Below are 22,396 nucleotides of genomic sequence, written 5' to 3'. Positions count from 1 at the left end.
ATCGCGATTCATGTTGACATTTTTAGGGGGTTTTTTAGGTTCTTCTGTTTTGTTTTTCAAAATAGTCAGGCTTTATCCCATAGTCGTTGCTTTAATATTTTATTAAAACAACTTTAATTTATTACAGGGAAAAAAGTGGTTTTCACAATTTTGCTTGGAAACCTCAAGTCATATCCATTTAAAGTTGCTTCAAGAGCACCGTGAATGGCAAACAAGTTTTAAAAACTAAAGAAAACTTTAGATACCCTTGACACATAAAAAAATCCAGAAAAACCAAAGTCTAGAACACACAATGATCCTCCTTTCTTACATAAGTACCTTCTAAGTTGGTAATCACGTGTGGATTTTTATACATTGTTTTATTAGGAATCTCACTTTCGATTAAAAAACCAAGAAACACATGATGCCCAGGACGAACGTTTTGGTGCTAAATGTAATAATAATTCGGGGGTATTTCTTGGCAGTGTTTCTATATCGGGTGTTTTTAATCTGTATTGTCATGAACCAAATTTAAGGCTCAAAATAATATTACTATGGCTGGGTAACGAAGTTAGTATTAAAAATTCCTAAATGTGCACCGATTTTAACGGGTAGTTACTCAACCAAGTGAGTGGCTGTGTCTGGTTTCAGTGTTATTAGTTAGTTCTGTTTTTGGAACAAATCACATAAGTACTACAAATTAGTTTTATTATGTCATTACGGTTTACCCCTCTAACATATTCTCCATAATTTTGCTGAAGATCATTAAAACAATTTGCAAACAATTTCCAACCTTGATCAACATTATGTCTCTCTATTGACATTATATTCTTTCTGTTTTAATTTTATTAGATTTCCCTTAAGTGATTAAAAAATTGATAATCTTTAGAAACACGTACATATGAACATACATATAATTATACAAGATGCATATATAGTAATATGACTGATGTTCTGTCTGTCGAAACGGCATAAGATGCAAAAACGAAAGGTGGACACAGCTGAACGCCGGAATCGTAATCTATAAATACTAAAGAATAGTTAGGATTTATTTCAATTTCGTTTTGAATTTTATTAAGTGAACATCAAATGAAATCTAGGATTACAGAACAAAGAGGAAAAAAAAATTTTATAAAGTGAAAAATTTAATAAAGAAATAATATTAATGAAATTAGAATAAGACAGACTCAAGTTTACGTGAAGTGAATCTTTTATTAAGTGCATTTTAACAAATAATTTAAAATGAAAGTGAGTTGATGCAAAGCAATACATTTTCAACTTTAAATACATATCTAATATATAAAAGGCAATGTGTGTATGTTAGTATGTTTGTATGTTCCGAATAGACTCAAAAACGGCTGAATAGATTTTCTTGAAAATTTCAGATAATGTACTGGGAACACCGGTGGTGAAAATAGGCTATATATTTTTTTGAATGGTCGTCGCGGAAGTGAAATATCGCGGTCATCCCAAATTATTCAAAAATGTATTATTTCAGATAATATACCTAATTTTAGTAAGCGTGACTACAAAACCGCTATGGCAATGTGTTGGATAACGCGGTCAACGCCATAGTTTGGAATACAGTAAAATCCCGATAACATGAGATGTCACTATGAAATTTTGTATGTGGAGTTTTTAGGTCTGAGAATAGGTAGTAATCTATTTTTTTATCCCGCTAAATGCAGTGACCGGTGGTCCTCCCCACAATTTTTTTAAGAAAACCGCGAAATTCAAGATACTTTTTAATATATTGTTTACAAATTGTTTGCAATGCTATGGTAATTACAGTCTTGAACCTGAATGATCGTCGCGGAAGTGAAATATCGCGGTCATCCCAAAATTTTCAAAAATGTATTATTTTAATTAATTAGAACTGTCGTAAGCTGTTTTTATACGACTAAGAGTAGTGACCGGTGGTCCTCCCCCACAATGTTTTAAGAAAATCTGAAATCTTTGATATTTTTGAACGCTGATAAAGATACATTTTTTAAATACAGCAAAATCTCGATAATAACAACTACAATTTATAGAAGTAATTTTTTGTAATTATATAAATGTTGACATACATCCCGAAGGAACATACATTTCGCTGAGGGGTATTTTACCACTATTGCATATAGAGCGCGAAGAAAAAAGGCGTTACGTTCGATCAGGCTGAATGAGGTTAAATCCACCAAAAATAGCGAAAATCAGGCGCCACCGTTCTATGGGAGCTATATCAAAACGAGGACGTATACTGAAAATTCTCTGCAAGACTGTTTACGACCCCCAACAGTGGCTATATCTCTGAACTATCGAAAATCGGGAGGTACTGTTTTATGGGAGCTATATCAAACGTGAACCTATAACTGTTACATACCGAGCGCAAATAAAAAGGCGTGTCTTTTGGTCGATCCGAATATCTATGCTCTCCTCTTTAAAATATATTAAAACCAGATTTCAGCCATTTCGGTGTGATAATGATGTTAAATCCTCAAAAATAGCGAAAATCAGCCGGTACCGTTCTATGGGAGCTATATCAAAACGTGGACCTATACTGAAAATTCTCTGCAAATTTGGGGGATACCATTACATGGAATTTATGTCAAAACATTGATTTATATTATAATTATGGCTGTATCAATACTGGATAGATAACTAAAGTTTACACGGAGAACCCAAACAACGGGCCAGCAACGCGGACCGGGTCAGCTAGTGTTAATATACAAAAGAGCCTAGTGATAAGTGAGTGAGTGACTGACTGGCATATCATCGCCCAAACAAAACCGCTGGAGCTAGAAAGTTGAAATTTTGACTGTGGGTTGCTGTTGGTTGGTAGGGGTGAGATAAGGATGGGTTTATGGAAATTCGACCTAGAAGGGTACGAAAAGTACCAAAAGATACTAAATATGGTACCCTTTGTATTCGACAATCGGGAAGAGCTAGAATTCTGAAATTTGGAATGAGGGTCACTAATGGAGAGCTAAAAAGATGTACCAAAGGCTCTTTTGGAAATTCGAGCTACAAATGTACTAAAAGTTACAAAATTTGGTACTAATTGCATATTTTAAACGGTTATAGGTAGAATCTTGAAATTTGGTATGGGAATCAAGGTTGGGAAGTAGTGTTGATATAAGGAAATGGTTTTGGAAATTCGTACTTATGTGTATGAAATGTACTAAATGGTACTAAATTTAGTACAGCTTGGATTTGGGTGAACGGATAGCGCTGGAATCCCGAAGTTTGGAATTAAGATTAATGTTGAAGTGTAGGATTGAGATATGGGGTTAGTTTTGGAAATTCAGAAATTTTCAAGTTTTGAAAATACGTACTAATGTTTACGAAAAGAACTAAAAAGTATTAATTTGGTACAATTTGGGTAAAGGGATAGAGGATTGAGGTAGTTTTGGAAATTCGTACTTATGAGTATGGAAAGTACTAAATGGTACAAAATTTGGCTTAACTCTAGTTTAGTAAAAACTTTCCGATTTTTTTGAACATTTTTTCAGAGGTATATATTGTTGCACTGGGTACAAAACCTGGGTTGGACCAAGCTCTACTGAACCGATTACAAAATGGGCATCGTTGGCTTATGGAAATACCTATCCAACAAGTGGTCATATGATGGGATATTTTCAAGTGTTCAGGTGATATAAGCAAAAAACCTATTTTTGGAACCGGGTTTTTTCATAAAACCCTCAAAGTAGTCGAAAATGGGTCCATTATGGGTGCTCGCTTAATATATGCCAGATTTTAGTTATCACTTTCACCTTTCCATATTGGTGCTAAATGTTGTAATACCCTCTCTGAATTCAGAGATATAGCCTTTAGAATCTTGACAACCCGGTTTTTCTATGTGAATATCACTGTGCAACATTTTCAAGGTAATTTGGTGCAAACAACTTCTAATGCGGTTTTCATGAAAGTACAGACCCTATAGACAAAAACCGTGTTTGGGTTTTGTTTTGTTGGATCGGGTTCGTATTTTTTAGCCCTATCTAAACATGGTTAAATATTGACTTTCTAAAGCAAATCGGTGCTATATCTTTGAAACCAATGCTAATGACATCCGCAGCAAACTTGTAGATAAGAACAAGAAGAAAGTATTTGGAAAAATAATGAACATGAATAACCTCATTTATTGCCTCAAATTTTATAATATAACTAAAAATTCAGTAATTTGTATATATTTCGCAGCGTATATCCAAAACGGTTAAATTTTTCTTAATGTTATCTTTGCGAAAAATATTCGCTGGAATGTAATACACAAGTGTTCAGAACATATCATTGTTGTAAAATGTCTCTATCGCGTTGTTTCTAGCATATTATTCAACGACAATTTGATAAATACTCGAATATCAACAATACATTGAAATTTAAAATATGAGAATAAACAGCCTGTGTGAACGTTGTTTGAAATATGTTTAGTAGAAAGTATGATTTGAAATACCGCCTAAACAACATGAAATAAGTGCTCTAAAGAATTGCTGAGCACTTTATTGGGCAAATTTTTGCGAAAGGTTACTTGGTTCCACTCTCAGTAGTTTGGCTGTAACTGACCATAATGACCAGAAATTATGTAAACTTTCATATGTTTTATCAATGTTGATGCGCTAGGTGCGGTTTTTGCTAGTTCGTCTATTTGACACTTAATTTCTACTACTTTAGGACTACAATATTGCTGAAGACCGCAAAGCAAAATTCTTATTAGTTTCGGAGATAAAGCCCGGATCAATGGAGAAAGGGGTCGTTTTAGCCTGGTATAGATGAGACCATAAATTCCAAACGCGATCTAAAAACATGAAACTCAGCTAGGGGTTTTGTAGTCTCAATATGTACTTTCAGAAAATGTCCACTGAAGTTGTTTGCATTTTCAGTGTTGCGCAGTGTATTTAGATAAAAGTTTATAATTTAAAAGAAAATGTTCTTCCCGTTCCCGAGATTTGCACCTGTCCATAGGAGAAAGTTTTAAATCCCCGCACAGTGCAATATATGAGCACTTTAGCGGAACTTTACTAATAACTTTTAAAGGAAAAGGTGTAGATTCCTAAAATTTTGCACAAATGTTTCTTATGTTAGTGGACAGTGTGGGGCTCAAATTGGGCCACATAGACCCGCGGTTTCCTGTAGCGCTCATGTAACGGTGGCTGCCGTTTTTACGTTTTACATTCATTTGTCAATCCATTTTGATGTAAATTGGAATATTGAGTTTTCAGCGGATAGAAAACTTATGTACAAAATATTTTCAATATAGGTTCGTGTTTTGGAATAGCCGCCACATGCCGGGTTCCCTCATATTGGGTATTTTAAAGGTTAAAGACAAAAATTGCAGCCGATTTTGATGCAAATGTAAATTTTAAGATGTTAGCGAATAAAAAACCTTCTCACACAAAAGCTGTCAACATAGGTCCACTTCTGGGTGAAGCCCCACAACCCTACACATCTATTAAAGAGTAAAATGTCAATATTTTTTGTTTTCATTTGTATCTATAATGTTTATTGGTCCATTCAGCAGGTGTGTTTAGGTCTGCACTGCATTACAATTTTTAACGTATTTTGGTATTTGCACCGCAGCATCTAAATAAGTTGCACTATATGTAAATCACCAACATTTAGAGGTCAAAAGTATGAAAAACTGCGAGAGGTATCTTAATTTTACAGAAATTATCATTGTTAAAATTAGTGAGTCCATTTCTTTAAAACACAGTCAACAATAGCGTTCATTGTCGCATTTACCTTCCACTTTTGGAAAATGTAACTGAATGAAATCCCCGAAGTCTTTTTAGAAAATCCTGAATATCTCCAAAGACCGCGCGATACCGCAGCAGTTTTATAGCTTTGCGAACAGAGGAGAATCCAATCTTTCAGATTATATATATCTTAACACGTGAATGTACGGAACTAACTTTTAAAATGTCCACGGAAAATAAAAAATTATAATTTTGAAAACGTCAAAAAATCACTTCTTTCCGACTAACATTGCACGAAAACAATAAGCGTTTTTTGAATTTTTTAAAGGTGTAAAATATCATAATAGTTTTGTAAAATATTAAGAAAAAAATAAATCATGGCATACTGACTTACCATTTGTCCGCGCCACTCCATTTTTTTAATGAATCAAAAATACATTTCTTACGAAAAAAAAATATTAAACAAAAGTGCAACTTTAAGTGCATTTTTTAGTCGTTTCGTGGAGTAAATCGGCAAACTGAGTATGGACCATTTGCAGTGGAGTACTTAGCTAACGAATTCAATAAAAGTTAATTAATTTCATGTACTTTGAAAATCCCTTAAAGTTCCACTAAACTTCCCATTTTTCGCACTGTGCCCCGGCGGAAGGCCGGCGTATTAAAGAAAAAATTATAATTTATAAGAAAATTTTGTTCAATTTAGAACTTTAAAGTTTTCCGTAGGTACCTAATCCTGAAATTTGGAATTTAAATTACTGTTGGAGTGTAGGATTGAGGATGTCTTGGAAATTCGTACTTATGGGTACGAAAAGTACTAAATGGTACTAAATTTGATACAATTTGGGTGAACGGATAGAGCTGGAATTCTGAAATTAAGATTACTGATGGAGTGTAGGATTCAGTTAGTTTTGGAAAATCGAACTTATGGGTACGGAAAGTACTAAATGGTACTAAATTTGGTACAATTTGGGTAAACGGATAGAGCTGGAATTCTGAAATTTAGAAGTAGGATTACTGTTGAAGTAAAGGGTTGAAGTAGTTTTACAAAATCATACGTATGGGTACGAAGATTGCTAAAAGGTACTAAGTTTGATACAATTTGGTATTGGATTGTTATTATTTGGTATTATTGTCAGTGTAGGGTTGATATATGTATGTGGTTGTCGAAATTCGTACCATAAGTATATGAAAATAACTAATTGGTACTCAATCTGTTATTGAGACAGAGCTGGCGTATACGGTAATATATGGAGGTGGTTTAAGAAATACGTACAATAAATTTACAAAAAGTACCAAATAGGTCTACATTTGGTATTGGAATTCCAAAATTTGTTCTTAGAGTCATTGTTGGTATGTGGGGTTAAGATATGGAGATGGCTTTGGAAATGTATACCATGAGAAGTACTAAATGGTACAGACTTTGGTACAAATTCTTATTATGTAAAGGGGTTAGCAGGAATTTTGATACATTGGGAGGAGGTTTCGGAAATTCGTACTTATGCATTTATATGGAAAGTACTATAATCGGTTTTGGGGGAACTGATAAAGTTGGAAATGAGAATCGTGGTTGGTTTATTGTTGAGTTAGGCAATCTAGTTCCCGGAGCCGATCGATATTTCTAGTTCCTTTTCCCAAAAGAAACTAGTTCCTCAATATAGTTCCATAGTTCCAATTAGTTCCGAGAGCGATATAGTTCAATGAGTCTTTCTCTTTCATAGTTCTTTCTGTTTCCTTCGTTCCAAATAGTTCCGAGAGCGATATAGTTCCACGAACCTTTCGGAATTATCGTTTGCCAATGTGGCAGAATCTGAAAACTTAACACAACGAGAAAAGTTCGACGTAGGTGATAAATTAAAGGAACGAGATGAACAAGAGGAACTATATATGCTAAAGGAATTATATAAAAGCAAGGGCTGGATATAGTTCCAATAGTTCCAATAGTTCCTTATTCGGAATAGTTCCTTGGAACTAGTTCGTTCTGGAACTACACAACTCTAGTTTATTGCGTTGATATAAGAAGGTAATTTTTTGTAGGTTATACCCAAGTGTACGAAAGTACTAAATTTGGTACCATTTTGGTATTGCATGAACGATAATATAAGAAGTTTTTTGTTGAAATGCGAACAAATTGTGAAATATGGAATTAGGGTGGCTGAGGGCAAAAATCGTATAATGAAAGAGGACAGAAATCTCTTAATTAAAATACCTCAACAAATTTGGCTCACTGTTGATGTGTAGTGGATACAGCGTTTTTTTTTTGAAAAGCGAACTGAAGTTTTACGAACAGAAGATAAATAAACGTAAATTTGAATTAAAATTGGTATTAGTACAACAACATTTTTTGTATTCACCATTTCCATATTAAAATGTTCTTTATTAGTCTTTTATATCCTTTCCGCATACGAAGTAGCGGTCACTTTGCCAGTACTATAATATTTTGTTCAATTTTGAGATATTTTTATGGAAATTTAAAACCAAAAGTTAAAAGTAAAATAATGCAGCTTGACTTCGAAGAAAATAAAAATTAATTGTTGACTGAAAAGTATTTTAGCAGAACAAAATGAAATCTTCGTGGAGGGAAGCAAAAGTTCTTAAAGAAAATATTTTTCCAGAGTCTACCAAAGCAAGGAGTTCTCAAAGAATTCATTTCACAAAGAAATTTGTTCCGAAACTGCTCACTCAGTCCACAGCAGCAGCTGTTGGTCAGAATTGTTCTTCTCGTTTTTCAGTACTGATGAAGTTATTAACTATTTCAAAATTCCATACCGTTGATCCGAGTTCAATAAATGATTTGTTCATCTATTAACCAATAATATGGTCAAGAGGACATTCAAAATATCACGCGAAAGACTGTCTACTTGGTTGAGCCGAGAATTTTTTTTACAAAGAAATTTGTTCCGAAACTGCTCACTCGGTTCAAAGCAGAAGCTGTTGGTCAGAATTGTTCTTCTCGTACTTTGAGTACTGATGAAGTTATTTACTATTTCAAAATTCTATACCCTTGATCCGAGTTCAGTAAATGATTTGTTAATCCATTAACCATTAATATGGTCAAGAGGGCATGCAAAATATCACGCGAGAGACTGTCTACTTGACTGAACCCAGGACGCATTGTTGTATTTTAAGAGCTTTGTAGCTGAGTGTTGTGTTGGTCAAAAGCTCTTGCTTGCCAACAGGAAGAAGGATGTCAGCAGAGGAAGCTTTGGCAAAGCTATTCCTGAAATTGATGCAAATAATACAATATTCATTGATGTTCTGCGGGTTGTCCACAGGTCCATTTATATTGATGGTAGTTGTCAAAGCAAATCTTTGCAGCTTTTATGTATTACTTTAGTAAGTGGCGAAGTAGCTACATGTTTATTAATTGTATTTGATGGTAGTCAGTAAGCCATGCTGTTTAGTATGTAAGGAAAATGAATTCAATAAATATGGCTATTTGAAAAATGAGGTCCATTTATTTGAAACCTAATGGTAGATTGGGAATCACCTTGGTGCAGTGGTAACCACGTCCGCCTTGCACTTGAAATATCTGCATTTCAATCTCTGACCAGAACATCAAAATATTCGGCAATGGCTAATCGCCTCAGTGTAATGTAGGCGACCTTAACTGAGCATTTTAGCCATGAAAAACTTCTCTAAAATTGGCGTAAGACACACTATTCGGACTCGGCGATAAACAGTAGGTCCCATGTTATTTGAACCAATATGATACGGTGTGAACTCATTGATATGAGAGAAGTCCCCCTTTTCCCTTCGTAGATGTTGTAATGGTGGATTCACTCCTGCAACAATTTGGTTCACTTTATATGGTGTGTTCTTTTACAGATGATTTGCATAATCTGATTAATTCTCAATATCTTTCAGAGATGGAACAACAGGGCTTCAGAATGATGCCAATTGTTGGAACCTCGGGTGTCGGTGTCCAGGTCGCTAGAGAAACGAGCCTGACAATGTTACATTGTCCGGTAATCGACAACTAAGTGCTATCTTCGACGCTCGTGGTCTTTCATACAAGACTGACCTGAAGTATTTGGGCATCATAATTTGTGAGAGGATAAATTTCTTTACTCACTTAGATCGGGTAAAAGAGAGTATTGTTACTAACGTTCGCGCTATTTTGGGTTCTGATTGGGGTCTAAGTATATGCAGTTCTTGTTGGGTATGTCTCCTATTGATGCTTAGCCATGATATGACTGATATATAGGCAGTACAGGTTGTGGAGAATTAAGGCCTGGGTACATAAGAAGCCTCGCCTGCTTCCCCTGCTTGCTTCTGATAAAAAGAAAAGGGCAACCTAGAATCAAGCAAGGCAAGCAGACGAGACAGCTTATGTACCCAGACCTTAAGAAAAGGGCAACCTAGAATTAAGCAAGTCAAGCAGACGAGGCAGCTTATGTACCCAGACCTTAAGGTTGCCAACTTTTAATGGACCAAAAATTGTAAGTAGTTTTTTTTTTACTTATTTGTCAAAATCGAATGATCGAAAAGTCCAATTAAATCGAAAAGTCTAACAGTTGAATTTGGCTGTGTGAATGTCCTCATTATAAAGTTTTTTCGAACCTGGATTCCATGGTTAGTAATGTAGTCTCCACTACTTCTACTCGTACTAGTCTTGAGGAGTTTGCCATAGCTAGGCAGTTGTTTTTTCTGTCATTTTGTGGGCCTGTACAGACGTAGACGCAAATTTCGCTACACGGAATTAGTAGTCTTCTGGTCGCATATAACCGAAACTGGAAGTAAATCGGTTATGAGATCTAACCAGAGATCGCTTTATATCTTGGAGGGACACTCTATAACTTACTCACTTGCTTTAGAATGGAAGATATATGTCCGTTAGCTGCTTGCAGTGAGAATGATAAACGTGGTGACTGGATAGATCCATCAGTGTAGTACTCTTCCCATTTCCTGGGTTGCCAATCCTGTGTTGTATGGAACTGAAAGGAAGTATATACGACTACGTAGTTTGACCGGAGACTTTCGAATACTGCGGCTGTCCGGAGCCCTTATATTTGTTGATCTAGCCTCACTATTGGGAGACAAATATTGTTTACAATGCGGTGGTTGTGGTTTGGACCCAAATCGAGGGGTTAGGCCTGGTGTGGAATTGCATTCTCAACCGGAAGCTGACCCATAGAGCAGCTGAGGTGTAAAGTAGTCCTCAAACTCCTGAACTTGAAGGGTTTATGTAGCGCTAACACTTTTTAAAGGAACGCCGAGTTATTTCAAATGGACGCTGTACTACGAAATTTGTCAACACCACCGTTGCATTGGAGCACAATTGTTGCAACCGTCAAGAAAGCTCGTTTGATACTGCACTGTCCCAATTTGGGGGCATAATTGTATAATTAGAACATACAGTCATATTTATTTTTGTGTTTTTCAATTACACTGTGAACACAAATTTTGGGGCAGAGATAATTCCTTTTGGAGATGAAAGCCCTTGGTGAGTATATTAAGAACCCCGAAGGACAGACCCACCGTGAGTCGAACTTCCGCGTTATGGCGAGATGCAGTTTTTGCTAGAGACCCTGTAAGCCATCAGGAATTAGCGTTATACCTTTGTTCACTGTTGCTTTAGCTTATTTTTGAGATGACATGTCTACAGACAAATCGAATGAGGATTATTTTCGTAGAGAACTTCTACCTTCTAACTCGCTTCCTTTAATGTCATTTTTGTCCTTTATTTTAAGAGCCGTTGTAAAAGTACTACAAGATGACGTTTTTCAGCTTCGAAATGTTCTGGAAAAATGTCATTCAGAAAATTTTAGGTACGGCTCTGATTGACAACTAATCGATTTTGTCGCGTTTTCGTGGTCGTTTTGGTGAGTAACCTTTCTTCCCCAAGAGGAATTTTCCGTACCCCAGAGTTTCACCTCCATTTTGTTGCACAGTGTTATCGAAGCATTCACATTATACCTCCGGTATTGAACAACTAGGCTGGTAACCCATTGGATCCTGCTGCCTTATTGTCCTTCAGCAGATTTGTTGTTATTTTGACCTCGTTCTGGCTGGGCGTTAAACATTCAATACCATCATCTGCGATTACTGCCCCGTCATTATTGTCATCGCCACTTCTGGATTCCGACTGATTGGAAAAGTTTTCTCTCATTTGCTTGAGTACACTATTGGTATATGTTTATGTTCACTTCTATGCGATGTGTGAAAAGTCTTTCATCCACCGGAGTAAATCTAGAGACTTAAAAACCACAGCCAAACTCGTATCTTTGTGTTATCCTATTTACATTTTTATCCTATTTTTCTATTTCCAGAATCCCCTAAGAATCGCCATTATTGGCCAAAGCAACTTTGCTGCTGATGTTTTGGAACTGCTGCTGGAGAAACATTATAATGTCGTTGGTGTATTTACCATACCGAATAAGGGGTCTCGAGAAGATATTTTAGCTACCACCGCGACTCGTTACAATATTCCAGTTTTTAAATTCTCCACATGGCGACGTAAAGGTGTGGCCATACCCGAAGTTCTACAGCAATATAAATCCGTGCAGGCAAACTTAAATGTATTACCCTATTGTTCACAATTCATACCTATGGAGGTGATAGATGGTGCTTCGCTGGGTAGTATTTGTTATCATCCTTCAATATTGCCCAGACATAGGGGCGCAAGTGCTATATCATGGACTTTGATCGAAGGTGATGAGGTTGCTGGATATTCCATATTTTGGGCTGATGATGGTCTTGATACGGGACCCATTTTGTCGCAGAAACAAGTGCAGGTGGAGCCAACAGATACCTTGGATAGTTTATATAAGAGATTTTTGTATCCGGAGGGGGTTAAGTCCATGGCGGAAGCAGTGGAATTGGTGGCCTTGGGTAAGGCACCAAAAATACGGCAAACTGAAGTGGGTGCCAGCTATGATGCGGCCATGTTTAAGGAGGAAAATCAATATTTGAATTTGCAACAAACTGCGGAAGGGATTTGGAACTTTATAAGGGGCCTAGATTCGGTGCCAGGAGCCTTGGTAACTGTTGAGGTGGATAAAGAGAAGGGAGTGGAGGAGAATATACGTCTATATGGAGCCCATTTGTATGGTGATAAGCCAATTGGCAAGCCAAGGGAGCTGTGGCTGAAAGGTTTGAAGGACCCCGCTTTTGTTCATGACAAGGGTTTACTTATCCCGGGCACGGATGGCAAATTTGTCAATGTAAGACGTTTGAAGCGGGGCTCCAAAATGATAAATGCCTGCGATTGGTTTAGCATGGCTCAAGCTCCACAAATCACCCACTTTACGGCAGAGGAGGTGGACAAAAAACAGATATTGAGTAATATTTGGTTCTCAATTTTAAAATGTCCCATAGAATCGGACACCGATTTCTTTGCCGCCGGAGCTGGTTCCATGGATGTGGTTCGTCTGGTCGAAGAATGTAAGGAGGCCTTTGATGTGCCTTTGGAAAATGAACATGTCTTTATGGCTCCTGTTTTTGAAGAGTTCTTTGGGGAAATTGTAAAATGTCTAAGGGAAGGTTCTTCGGCGGAGGGTGGTCGAGTCCACTTCGATGGCTTTGTAATGAAAGCCAATAAGAAAGAGATTTCCATACCCACCCAACTGTTTATCAATGGGGAATTTGTGGAGGCAGAGCAACGGAAAACATTGGATATTATAAATCCCACAAATGAAGAGTTGCTGTGTCGGATGGCCTGTGCCTCCCGAGGAGATGTAGATAAGGCAGTCAAGGCGGCCCACAATGCTTTCTATGGAGCCTGGCGTCAAGTCTCGCCAAGACAAAGGGGTCAGATAATGTTAAAATTGGCCGACCTTATGGAACAACATAAAGAGGAATTGGCCACCATTGAATCGGTGGATTCGGGAGCAGTCTATACTTTGGCCTTAAAGACCCACGTGGGCATGTCCATAGATGCTTGGCGCTACTTTGCTGGTTGGTGTGATAAAATACAAGGCAATACCATACCGGTGAATCCTGCAAGACCCAATAATGTGCTTACCTTTACCAAAAAGGAGCCACTGGGGTAAGTTTGGATAAGCCACATTTACTGATCCATACCCATACATATTATTCATTTTTCTTGTTGTTTTCAGTGTTGTTGGCCTCATAACACCCTGGAATTATCCTCTCATGATGCTGTCCTGGAAAATGGCAGCCTGCATAGCCGCCGGTAATACCTGTCTAATAAAACCAGCCCAAACTTGTCCCCTAACGGCCTTGAAGTTTGCCGAACTAACGGTCAAGGCAGGATTTCCTCCGGGTGTCATAAACATTGTTGCGGGCAAGGGTTCAGAGGCGGGTCAGGCCATTTTGGAGCACCCGCTTATAAGGAAATTGGGTTTTACCGGTTCCACGGAAATTGGGAAAACTGTTATGAAGGTCTGTGCTGAGTCCAATCTTAAGAAGTGTTCCCTGGAATTGGGTGGCAAGTCGCCATTGGTTATATTTGCCGATTGTGATTTTGAAAAGGCGGTGAAATATGTGAGTTCTACAATCTTTTTTCAGATATATGCAGTCAGACTGATCCAATTTTCCCACTATTCTTTTACAGGGCATGTCTTCGGTATTCTTTAATAAAGGCGAGAATTGCATAGCTGCCGGAAGACTCTTTGTTGAAGATCGCATACACGATGAATTTGTGCGGAGAGTTGTAAAAGATCTGCGATCCATGGTAATTGGTGATCCTCTGCAACGCTCCACCGCCCATGGCCCACAAAATCATAGAGCCCATTTTGAAAAACTCATTGAATTTTGTGATCGCGGTATCAAAGATGGTGCCACCTTGGTGTGTGGTGGTAAACCAGTACCAAATACCAAGGGGTATTTCTTCCAGCCCACAGTCTTCACCAATGTTGAAGATCACATGTATATTGCTCGGGAGGAATCGTTTGGCCCAATTATGTTAATCAGTAAATTCCATGGTAGTGATATTGAATCGGTTATGCGCAGAGCGAATCGTTCAGAATATGGCCTAGCTAGTGGCGTCTTTACCAAGGATATAAGTAAGGCATTGGCCTTCGCTGATAACATTGAGGCGGGTACCGTGTTTGTAAACGTTTATAACAAGACTGATGTAGCAGCCCCCTTTGGTGGTTTTAAACAGAGCGGTTTTGGCAAGGATCTTGGCCAGGAAGCTTTGAATGAATATCTTAAGACTAAATGTGTTACAATTGAATATTAGATAAGAAGTTTATGTTAAGATTTTTGTTTTGTTTTTATATTAAGTTGACATTGAGGAAATATCAGAGTGAAGTTAATAAATGGTTGTTTAAATTTGTTCTTCTTTATTGGCGCCCAACGTGAGGCTATGCAACACGGCCACTCCATACCATCAACGGCCAAGGACGAAGAACCAAAGAACAGAGACAAAATAACTCTACATGGGAAAATGCAAAAATAACGGTAGCTAATCGTGTAAGATGGCGATGCTTTGTGGATGTCCTATGCTCCCAAGAGGAGTAACAGGAAAAAATGACGATGTCGGTATGCCGTCTGACTTTTGAAATCAAGACAGAGCTCACCAAATTTGTGAAAGAGCCATAAAATTTGATACCAAAGTTGATATTACACATGTTTTGTTTGGTATTGAATATGAGTTACAGTTTGATAAAACCTCCATAAAACGGTAGCGCCCGATTTTCGGTACTTTTAGGATTTAGCCACATTATCAACACAAATGGCTGAATTGCTATTTAGTCTCCGCTAGGGGTATAAAATATATGCACATGGAATTTTCGGTATATGTCCACGATTCAATATAACAACCATATAAAAAAAGGTATCACTCGATTTTTGGTATTTTGAAGCTTTTAGCCATATTATCCATTTTATACATTCAGCATAGTATGGAGGTGGTCTTTTTCTTTATGTTTGTTTCTTTATACATATTTATGTTTGATCGTAGAGTTACACTGTGCGTCATTGAAAATGCAAACAACATTTTTCGAAAGTACATATTGAGTGTACAAAAACCCTAGTTGGATTTTGTCTTGTTAGATCCAGTTCGGATTTTATGACCCGGAATAAAACTAATTTTTTGCATTTTTGTATTTGGCCTTTATCTCAGAAACGAATAGGAATTTTGTCTGGCAGTCTTTAGCAATATTGTAGCTTTAAAGCACTGCCGACCAAGAAGAGGTCACACAAAATTCTGAATACTGACAACTTTTAATAGTGTGTTAGTAAGGTTTTATGCACGCACGCTGCAAAACAAAAACAAATCAAAACATTTGCTCTCTTTTGCGTGCTCTTTCTTTGCGTTCGGGTCCTGTGTGTGTGAATTGCCGAAAAACTTCGTAACTTCAGCAATACCAATGAACGGCATTGCCTTAAAGTAGTAAAATTTAAGTGTTGAACAAACCATGCATCGTAATCGATCAAATATAGAATAGCGTTATGACTTTTTGACCTTTTTTTCAAAAATGATTTCCTGTAGCAGGAATGAATGCATATTTGCCTATTAATGCAAATATTAACGTTCATTCGATTTAATTACACTGTGATACAAAAGTTGACAAACAATTTTTGCAGGTGTTCTGATGCATAAATTCGGTTTTGTGGGAGTCCATAGAAGACGAAAATACCGTTGGTTTCTTTGGGTCACTTCGGTTTTTTGGTTTTATAACGGTAAGTGTAGCGAAAAATGGGCATTCATGGATTTTAAACTTTAAACGAACATTACTTCTTTTCTCCACAATCGATTTGCACACCCTATTTTTCACTACAAAGGGTAGAATAATGTCTTTCGAATAAGCCATAGCGCTATGTCATTTTTGTGTTTCAATTTCTTGTTTTTTCATATTTTCCTTTATAAAAGATTGGTACCTTGTGCGTAATTGTTAAGCAAAATAATCACAATTAGAATCATACATGCTAAGGTACCAATCTTTTATAAAGGAAACAAGTAAAAAAGTATCAGTCGGCTTTGCCGACAGAGATATACCCTCAGCCTGTGCAAATTGAAACACTTTTTTCCCAAAAAAACTTATGTATTTAGGGGGTTTCAAAATTTTAGTCTCGTATGAACTGACAAAAATGTTGATTAAAATTAAAGTTCAAAAATTTTGCTGAAAAGGTACATAAAGGAATGGACCGACATAGACCATGGGGGTGCCATAGGGGGTTTTTACACCCTTCGGGCTGTTTTCTCAAGAAGTATGCACTTGCACCTGAAACAACTTTTACCATCGTAATTGAGGCAGCGAATGTAAGTTGCTTCAACAAAAATCAAAGTGTTTCAATAGCAGGTCTTAAAGTGAACTTATCCAAAATTTTGTGTGGGAGGTACGGGATGGAGTGGACAAATATAGTCCATATTCGAACCTGATCTATATCTGGTAGATATTATCGGACACTCCCATCAAGAGTTATCGTGTCGACAATTTTTCCGAATATTTTTGAACTTTTGTGGTACCTGAAGGAGTGGACCGATATGGCTTATCTACGAACTTAAACTAAGTTTGGAAACAATATTACGAAGGCCAAATTTTGGCCGTAACCGGCATTGCCGTTCGAGAATTATCTTGCGCTTCCACCCATAAACATGGTGTCATAGGGTTTGTTTTTCAGCTTCAGGACTTGCCCCTGAGGAAACTTGTACCTTCGTATAGGGGACAGTGAATACAAGATGGTACAACAAAAACCAAGGCGATTCGAGAGCAGGTCCTAAACTGAACTTTTCCGAAATTTTGTGTGGGAGGTATTTGAAAGAGCTTACCGATTGAGTCCATATTGGAACCTCATCTAAGTCTGGTAGAAATTTCATAATGTGCAAAGTATGGACCAAATCGGTTACTCCCTTCAAGAGTTATCGTACGCACAAATTTTCCCAACATTTTCGGACTTCTGTGGGGGAGGTACCGGAAGGAGTGGACCGATATAATCCATCCTTGAACTCGAACTAAGTTTGGACAAAATATTACGAGTTCCGTTCGAGAGTTATCTTACGCTCCAACCACTACTCCGGTGTCAAAGGGTTTTTTTGTAATTTTCAGGCTATTTTCTCAGGAAGTATGTACTTGCCCCTAATGAAACTTACAGCGTCGTATAGAGGACAGCGAATACAACTTGCGTAAACAAAAATCAAAGCGATTCGAGACCAGGTCCTAAACCGAACTTTTCCGAAATTTTGTGTATGAGGTACCCGAAGGAGTGGACCGATTGAGTCCATATTGGAACCTCATCTAAGTTTGGTAGAATTTACACGATGTGCAAAGTATGGACCAAATCGGTTATTCCCTACAAGAGTTATCGTGCGCACAAGTTTTGCGACAATTTTTGAACATTTGTGGGGGAGGTACCTGAAGGAGTGGACCTATATGGCCCATCTTCGAACTTAAATCGAATCTGGACAAAAGATTTCAATACCGATAATTTGAACCGAATCGATTTATCCGTGCGAGAGTTATCGTGCGCACCAGCCAGCCAGACAGACAGACGGACAGACAGACGGACGGACATTGCTAGATCGACTCAAAATTGTCTGAAACGGATATCGTACAAACATACTTGGGTTCTAAAACCATTATTGCGATGAGGCACATTTTTGGTCGTATCAAAGTGTAAATACCCTCTTTAGCCTAAAGGCTGAGGGTATAAATAGTAATGAAAATTATTTTCTCAGTAATATAAGTCTATAATAAGGTTTACATCATTGCTAAATAAGAAATTTTCGCTAACATGAACTTTCAAAATTTTAGTCAGGTCGGGTTTAAATGGGGCCATAACATCTAAGTTGGATCTGACACAACAAACCCCAACTATGATTTCGTCGCTTGGATCTGTACTTTCAAAAAATCTTCAGTAGAAATTGTTTGCACAAGACTACCTTATAAATGTTGAACAGTGTTATGATGACTGGTTAGGATGACTGGTTCATTGCAGATATGATTTCCATATAATTAACTGTATTGAAATTCATATCAAGAATCAGATAAAAAGGGTTTATGTTAATTAGAACATCTATATATATAAAATTGAAATTTGTTTGTACGTTTGTTTGTTCGTTTGTTTGTGCCTTATAGACTCGAAAACCGCTGAACAGATCTTACTGAAATTTTTAGGGTACATTGCTACATGGCCTGGAATGAAAATAGGCTATATAATTTTTTGAAATTTCGCTTTGATCTGGAGATATAGCATCAAAACCGGAGGTACCTACAAAAAATATAGATTTTGTATGCAAATATCTTTAGAACTGTTGCTGATACAATCTCCAAATTTTGTATGCGTGACGAAATTTTATGTAAAAATAAATTTACCAAATTATATTCAAATCGGTTCAGATTTGGATATAGCTCCCACATACATATATTTTCGGCCGATTTCCTTATTTTATGCACCAAACACGCTATATATGTCCAATTTCGCTGAAATTTGGAATGTGTGACGGAACTTCGTCTGGAAATAAACGTGGCAAATTATATCAAAATCGGTTCAGATTTGGATATAGCTCCCATACACATATATTTTCGGCCGATTTCCTTATTTTATGCACCAAACACGCTATATATGTCCAATTTCGCTTAAACTTGGAGGGTCTGACGGAATTTGTTCTAGAAATAGATGTGCTAAATTATATAGAGATCGGTTCAGATTTGAATATAGCTCCGATATATATTTTCGGCCGATTTCCTGTATTTTATGCACCAAACACGCTATATATGTCCAATTTCGGTGAAATTTGGAATGTGAGACGGAACTTCGTCTGGAAATAAACGTGCCAAATTATATCAAAATCGTTTCAGATTTGGATATAGCTCCCATACACATATATTTTCGGCCGACTTCCTTATTTTATGCACCAAACACGCTATATATGTCCAATTTCAATGAAATTTGGAATGTGTGACGGAACTTCGTCTGGAAATAAACGTGGCAAATTATATCAAAATCGGTTCAGATTTGGATATAGCTCCCATACACATATATTTTCGGCCAATTTCCTTATTTTATGCACCAAACACGCTATATATGTCCAATTTCGCCGAAATTTGGAGGGTCTGACGGAATTTGTTCTAGAAATAGATGTGCTAAATTATATAGAGATCGGTTCAGATTTGAATATAGCTCCCATATATATTTTCGGCCGATTTCCTGTATTTTATGCACCAAGCACGCTATATATATCCAATTTCGCTGAAATTTGGAATGTGTTACAAAACTTGGTCTAGAAATAAATGTGCCAAATTATATCGAAATCGGTTCAGATTTGGATATAGCTCACATATATTTTCGGCCGATTTCCTGTATTTTGTGCACCAAACACGCCATGTATGTCCAATTTCAATGAAATCTGATATGTGTAACGGAATTTGGTTTACAAATATATGTGCCCAATTATATTGAGATCGGTTCATATCGGAATATAGCTCCCATATATATTTTCGGTTGATTTCATATTTTTGTTACGTATGTCCAATTTCAATGAAATTTTGAAGTAGTCAGTAGAAGTCATCATTATATACACAAGTACTTATATTTGGGAAGGAATTGACCAGGGCTACTGCTATGAAATATCAAATCTTTGAGAGATTTCTTATGAGGGATATTTTATTATGATATATCTAAAGCATTATTGGATTAAAAATTGTAAATACAAGTGTAATTTAAGGTATCACAATAGGTTAATATGTATATGAAATGGAAAAAATAAGTCCCGTGTATAAAATAAATTACAACTATCCTCAACTTTAAGGTTCTCAAAACTGGTTCTATTCTTACTTTAATTTATTTGGTAGATCTAAATCCAATCTGTCGAATTAAAGAAAAATTAATAGTGTAAGAGTATTTATCCTACGTAGGGATACTTATACGAAAAAGCTTTAGGAGGAGTGTTACCTCCTGAAACATACAAAAATACCATAGTAGCTTCATAATAGCCCTGAATGGGTAGAGACCGCCTTCATATAGTCTATTAAAAAGTTAATATAATTATATCATTCCATTATATTTTATTTTAGTCGGGGTAGCAAAGCGCAACGGGTTCAGCTATTATACATAAAAGTGGGAGTTATCCTACAAATAAAAGAAATTAAAACTATCCTCAAACTTAAGGTTTTCAAACCTGGTTCTATTCTTAAATAAATTCAGTCAGGTAGATCTAAATCCAATCCGTAGAAATAAAGAGAAATGAATAGTGTAAGATTATAAGGCTTTAGGAGGAGTGTTACCCACTGAAACATACAAAACTACCATAGTAGCTCCATGACAGCCTCTTATATTTATACGTTAAAATATAAAAAAGTTAATATAATTATAGCATTCCACTATATTTTATCTTAGTCGGGGTAGCGAAGCGCACCGGGTTTAGCTAGTTCTATATAAAATAATGTGCCGTCCCTCAGGGGGGACTAAATATTTACATAAACGAAATGAAAGTACTTATAGCATTTTACTTCAGCACAATTGAGGTGGAGGATATAAAATATGTTCGGCCCGAGTAAACACAACGATGTTTTTACTTGCTTTAATTACTTTTTTATTAAACAATATTTTTGTGTCCATAAATCAATCACATGAATATAAAAAAGCCATTAAAATTTAGGGGTGGAAATCAATTAGAAAATTTTATTGTTTCAAGCTTCTCTGATGGCGATGAATTGTCTGTTCTTTTCAGGCCATTAGTAGTTACATATATTTTTGCATTGGAAAGGGTTTGTACAGTGTTATAGAAAGTTAAAAAAAATATATATTCACATTGAAATTGAATAAATTATGTTTTTTTTTGTTTTGCGACAGTAAAGTTTTATGTACCTTGTAATTCATCATCTATCCCATAAAAGTTATAGTTTTGTGAAAACTAAAGCAGATCTTACGAAAAACTCATTTTAATTCTAACGAATAGTTGTCATAACTTAAGGAGCGCATATTGTTAAAAATGAAATCAACAATATTCGCTCCTTATTTAATCAATTGCCAGTTATAACATTGAAATTATTTTCCTTAGTTTAATAAGTAGTTTAGGTATATTTTTATTACATGAGCGTTAATGTGGTGAAACGTCTACTAACTGTACAGTTTCTTAAGGTCTAATTGATTGCAAAGACTGTATTGTGGCAATAGATAAAATATTTTATACAAATATTATGACATAATCGTTATAGGCATCTTCAACGGTAGCGGAAATTTTCATTCGTAGTATTTCACTTCAGATTTCATATTCAGCAGAGTTAGCATGTAACATGTATTGTTTTGTATACCGATCAACGCTTAGGATAGGGTTTTACTGATTTTGATAATTATTTCTATTGTTCATACTGCAACTTTACATTTTCCGTGTGCTTCGGCTATGGAAAACTTCTCTATAAATTAGGTTTTACTATGCTCGGCCGCCCATCAGACCCAACGACAATAAGTACAAGTATATCAGACATCTTTACCGAAAGATAAATACCCTCAGTAGTATTCGAACTTTGTGACCGCAGTGAATTTTAATGCTTTCAGGTCATTATATCAAAAAGCATGTTCTGCCCACGAAAAAAATCGTTTGAAACTCAGTGACCACAGTTTGAAGCATCGAAGTACATCGTTTTGTGGCAGACACAGTGATAATTACCAAGGTAGAACAAGGATGATAAGGAGAACTATCCTTGAATTACAAAAAATGTTTGTTTTGGAACCACTGTCTCATATTACAACCACCAATGTTACAAATGTCCCACCATAAATTCTCATTCCTACTGTTTGCTGTTCATGCAATGCAATGTACCTTCATACAAACAATATGTACAATATGTGTCAATATGCATGTCCAACGACATGTTAACCCATATGAAACAAAT

At 36.4% G+C, this 22,396-nt stretch overlaps 1 protein-coding gene across 1 annotated transcript; it reads left to right on the top strand.

The window, feature by feature from the left end:
* Positions 1–1,034: 1,034 nt before the first annotated feature.
* Positions 1,035–14,888, top strand: LOC141394029 (cytosolic 10-formyltetrahydrofolate dehydrogenase). Its single transcript, XM_073967780.1, has 4 exons — positions 1,035–1,227; positions 11,921–13,638; positions 13,709–14,096; positions 14,167–14,888. The coding sequence occupies exons 1-4, from the start codon at positions 1,222–1,224 to the stop codon at positions 14,794–14,796; spliced, it is 2,742 nt and encodes a 913-aa protein (XP_073823881.1). The 5' UTR covers positions 1,035–1,221; the 3' UTR covers positions 14,797–14,888.
* The last annotated feature ends 7,508 nt before the right edge of the window (positions 14,889–22,396 follow it).

This window comes from Musca autumnalis, unplaced genomic scaffold (assembly GCF_047663935.1).
Source record: "Musca autumnalis isolate F117 unplaced genomic scaffold, ASM4766393v1 scaffold_2, whole genome shotgun sequence".
Taxonomy (NCBI): Eukaryota; Metazoa; Arthropoda; class Insecta; order Diptera; family Muscidae; genus Musca; species Musca autumnalis.
This window is presented reverse-complemented; position numbering and strand designations above follow the sequence as displayed.

Excerpts from the sequence above, each read along its gene's own strand:
- LOC141394029 (XM_073967780.1), top strand. Across the intron at positions 13,639-13,708 it reads ACCAAAAAGGAGCCACTGGG|TGTTGTTGGCCTCATAACAC; the intron begins GTAAGTTTGGAT and ends TGTTGTTTTCAG. Across the intron at positions 14,097-14,166 it reads TTGAAAAGGCGGTGAAATAT|GGCATGTCTTCGGTATTCTT; the intron begins GTGAGTTCTACA and ends ATTCTTTTACAG.